The sequence below is a fragment of the Bidens hawaiensis genome, unplaced genomic scaffold (assembly GCF_021521415.1).
Source record: "Bidens hawaiensis isolate Kalapana, Puna unplaced genomic scaffold, B.hawaiensis_p1.1 tig00018028_1, whole genome shotgun sequence".
NCBI lineage: Eukaryota > Viridiplantae > Streptophyta > Magnoliopsida > Asterales > Asteraceae > Bidens > Bidens hawaiensis.
In genome coordinates this window covers 422,630-426,501 of record NW_027492719.1, presented here as the reverse complement: position 1 = coordinate 426,501, position 3,872 = coordinate 422,630, and the positions used below count along the sequence as shown (strand labels likewise).

At 37.3% G+C, this 3,872-nt stretch overlaps 1 protein-coding gene across 1 annotated transcript; it reads right to left on the bottom strand.

The window, feature by feature from the left end:
• Positions 1-1,327: 1,327 nt before the first annotated feature.
• On the bottom strand, positions 1,328-3,343 carry LOC143555242 (exonuclease V, chloroplastic-like). Its single transcript, XM_077044829.1, has 6 exons — positions 3,104-3,343; positions 2,906-3,010; positions 2,693-2,814; positions 2,186-2,477; positions 1,722-1,798; positions 1,328-1,630 (listed from the first exon to the last, which is right to left on the bottom strand). Exons 1-6 carry the CDS (start codon positions 3,341-3,343, stop codon positions 1,417-1,419), a joined length of 1,050 nt encoding a protein of 349 aa, XP_076900944.1. The 3' UTR covers positions 1,328-1,416.
• Between the last annotated feature and the right edge of the window lie 529 nt (positions 3,344-3,872).

Genomic DNA, 3,872 nt, shown 5'->3' with positions numbered 1-3,872 from the left:
TCTCAATTCCAAATATTCTAAACCAATGTCAACACCGATACCACCATGCTTAGAAACTCACTCAACACTCATGCTAATGAATTAAGAAAGCAAATGGTGGATCAAAGAAACCGACTATCAACACTTACAGAAATTGCTCCTCCTACACCATGGTTTTCAAAGCAAGCTCAGGATGCTGCTGATGCCAAAAAAAAGGAGGAGAATGTCCTTGAAGCTTTAAGAAAGGCATCATAGAAGAAACCTGATGATTCAACATAACTGCTGAAGAAGCTGCAAAACTGAAGGAAATGCTGAAAAACGAGAAAGAAACAAAAGACAGGGCACTAGTCAGGGAACTAAGAGAAAAAACAAATGAAACTGGCCCTGTAAGCACAAAAAGATTAAAATCAATCGCTAGAGGAGGAAGAAAGGGGGAAAATCCAAGAAAAGACAAGCAGTTTCCCAAACTGCTGATGATCAAACAGTTGATACTCCAACAGCTGATACAAGACTAGGAGTTACCAGAACTGTTGATGTTGCTACAGACAAAACTACTGAAGCTCCACAAGAACCAACAGTGTTTTCTGAGACTGTTGATGCACTCATGGTAACACAAGAACCAACTATCATTCCAAAGGTAGTTGAAACATTGAAGACAAAGCCTAGTCAAACAAAGGGCTCTAACGGTAGTTTGAAGAGGAGGAATCTTATATTACCTGAAGAGCAATATTCACCACCTGATTCTCCTGAAAATAGATTTAAGCCAAAGAATGTTAATAATTTGATCTCTCATCAAGAACAAGAAGCTGCAAGAGCTTTGACTGAAGCTTCACAAATTATGTCCAATGAAGAAGCTGTTGATGTTGAGCAACAAGAAGCTTTGGCTCAAGAGTATATCAACAAGTGCTTATGAAGACAAGAGATTTTGAGCAACAGTCTTATAAAAGAATCCTTGTTATCTTTGAAAGACCAATAGCTGAGAAGTAAAAGAGGAAATCCACCTTATGTTGACTTCTTACAATACTAGTTCACTAATTTTTTTAAAACCCTACTTAACTTTTATATAACTTATTTTTTCTAAATAAATTATTTCTCAAAATCAAATTATTTTCTCTTTTAATACGCGTAAAATAATGAAATTTATTATATTAGAAGACATGGCATGACGATTTTTAAAGGATGTAATGCATTGTGTGACATAATTTTTCTGTGTGTGATTTTTTTTTTCACATACATCAACAAGGTGCAGCTTACATTGTGTGACTGTGTCTGCAACAAACTTGCGATAACCCAACTACTGACCCGTAAAACCCATATTGTCGTCTCCTCATGACTTCCTATGTTTTTGTACTAAACCACTTTGTACAAAATCACCCATAAAACGAAGGGTACATTTTCAATAAGTTACACATTAAAATTTCACTGAGTTCATTATTTCTAAATTTGTACGGTAGTAGAAATTGTGTTTATCGGGCACCTAGGTGCGTACTTGCAATGCTTGCATTTCCAACGCTCATTCTCGGGTGCATAATTTGCTTCTCGTTCACCCTTCCAAAATTCAAGACTCGATCGTATTTTATCCGTGACCCAATCAGAATCATATAAATATTGGTTCTCCCTTATTAAAGATTGGTCTTCTTGGTACTCATATCTGTCAGTCTCAAAAAAACAAGCAGTTATCAAACATAACATCGATTTTCTATGAAATGTATGATAAATGATAAATGATGCCACAGGCTTACCTTAACAGAAGCTGGTCTTGTGTTTCCGGCAACATGGAACAAACATATTGGTATTTTCCTAATACGTCATTAAGTGTCTGAAAACACATCCGGGAATATACATAAATTGCAATAAACACATTTTCGGTTTTGTAAGCTAATAAAAAAACTTGTTTTGATATTAATAAGAAAAAAACTATATTCCAAATATAATACTAGAGGGATAGTATAAACTTTTCTAAAACTAACAGTTAAGTCTAAACCCGAACCCGATAGACGATTGTCACGCGGATCAGTTTTCAGATGCAATATCATACACAAAAAACCCGAATAGCCCGAAACCCAAATAATAAAGCCGACCAACAACCATACAGGGAGGCTTTATGCATTTTAATCGCACTTTGTTTAACCATCTTAACTATTCAAGCTCATGTTTCCATGTTCAGTTGATTCTATAAAATTAACATGAAGGGGGTCAAACTTACCTGTACAGGTGCACCCGCTTGAATGGCAAACTCACGGATTTCTTGAGATAACATGTAATCAGGGTTCAAATTGAACAATTGCAGAAAGTGTTGGGTCGGAAATGGATGAGCAAGTAGGTTGTCACAAAGGTACATGTAACACATCAACTGAAGCCGTCCGTTTCTTTGTTGAGGCTCAGATGGAAGATTGTTTTGCGAGCGAGTTTTTGTTTCAACTAATGTTATTGTTCTAGCTTTCATGCGTATTTCATCGATGATTCCAACCATGCATACGTCTTCCGCAAAACCAATCCTTGGTTATGATGTCATTTTAAAATAATAATCTTTTTATAAGAAGAGAAGGTACGCATTTTAAATACATTTTGGGGACCTTTTCGTAAAAGAATATTATAGTCTATTTGACATGTTTGCCACTAAATATAACCAAAAATCCCGTGGCTTGAAATAATGATGAATGGTAAATAAAGTATAGATGTATAAAAAGATTGAAAAGATAACGAAGCTTACAATGGCAGCTCGCGCGTTAAACCATCAAGAATTAATTGATTAGTACCATGTATAAAATTAATCATTTTCAAAGCCCAATGTTCTTCAGGTGATCTTATGAGAACCTCAACTTTTGTTATAAACTGCATGACACAACAAAATTGGATCATATTCAAAGCCCATCAGTAGATGCATCACATCCACTTGTAAGTAAGATTTGATTTTGAAGCGTACCTGTTGTTCAAGTAGTGCATGACGAGCACTGCAGGCTTTCATAGCTTCACTCGGCTTTGGGTTTCCGCATATTAGGAACAACTCTTTTTGTTTCTCACACCATTCCTAACATAAAAACACAAGCCTAATTGATGTGTCGCATTCATTAAAAACAGAAAGAAAGAGAGAGAGAGAGAGATAGAGATAGAGATAGAATACCGTAGATGTAATATCGGTAACGAATAGGCCTGTTCTCTTCTTGAATCGACGCAATAACGAAGAAGAGGATTCGTTCACCTTTTTCTTCTTTCTTAGGGTAATCAAATCTTCAATATCACCAACAGGGATCGAATTCATATTATGGCGGCCTGCTAAAGCCAATGAGAAGGCGGCTTCGATGACTGACATTTCTTCGTCGCTCACAATTTCTCTCGGGATCTCACCTCTTTCTTTCCACATTTTCCCAACTCAACTCAACTGCTCGTGTTTTCTTTACAAACAAACAAACATGTTTTCTTTTTTTTAACGACCAACTAAGTAACGCCGAGTACTCCGTACGCGGCCCCCATTGGCTAAAGCTAGCCCGAGCCGGCCACTAGTCCGGACGGACGGAGCCCTAGCAGTCCACCTATTGGGGGATTCACAGGATAAAACCCGACCCCCACGCCCGCCATATGGCACGACATCGAGGAGCCGATAAAACCGGGTGAGATCAGGACTCGAACCCTGGCAAGCCAGGGTCATCTCTCATAGCTTCCATATAAATTGGTGATAATGAGGTTTGAACCTAATACCTCTCACTATTAAGTGAGTGCTCTACCATTGAGGCACAACCAATTTATCAACAAACATGTTTTCTTACTTACTTCTGAGTAACCTTTGCTTTGTGTTCCCGAGTTCATTTAACAAAAAAATGGAAATGAAAGAAAAGAAAAGTTTTTCCTTGTCCATACTACTCTTTTCTTTTCCTTTCCCTTTCACTTTCCTT

What these genes read in the sequence shown, in the direction of transcription:
- LOC143555242 (XM_077044829.1), bottom strand. Translation starts at nt 3,343, where the DNA reads ATGTGGAAAGAAAGAGGTGAGATCCCGAGAGAAATTGTGAGCGACGAA. An exon ending in TTAACGCGCGAGCTGCCATT is followed by an intron (nt 2,478 to 2,692) that starts GTAAGCTTCGTT and finishes ATCATAACCAAG; the next exon opens with GATTGGTTTTGCGGAAGACG. An exon ending in CAAGACCAGCTTCTGTTAAG is followed by an intron (nt 1,631 to 1,721) that starts GTAAGCCTGTGG and finishes TGAGACTGACAG; the next exon opens with ATATGAGTACCAAGAAGACC.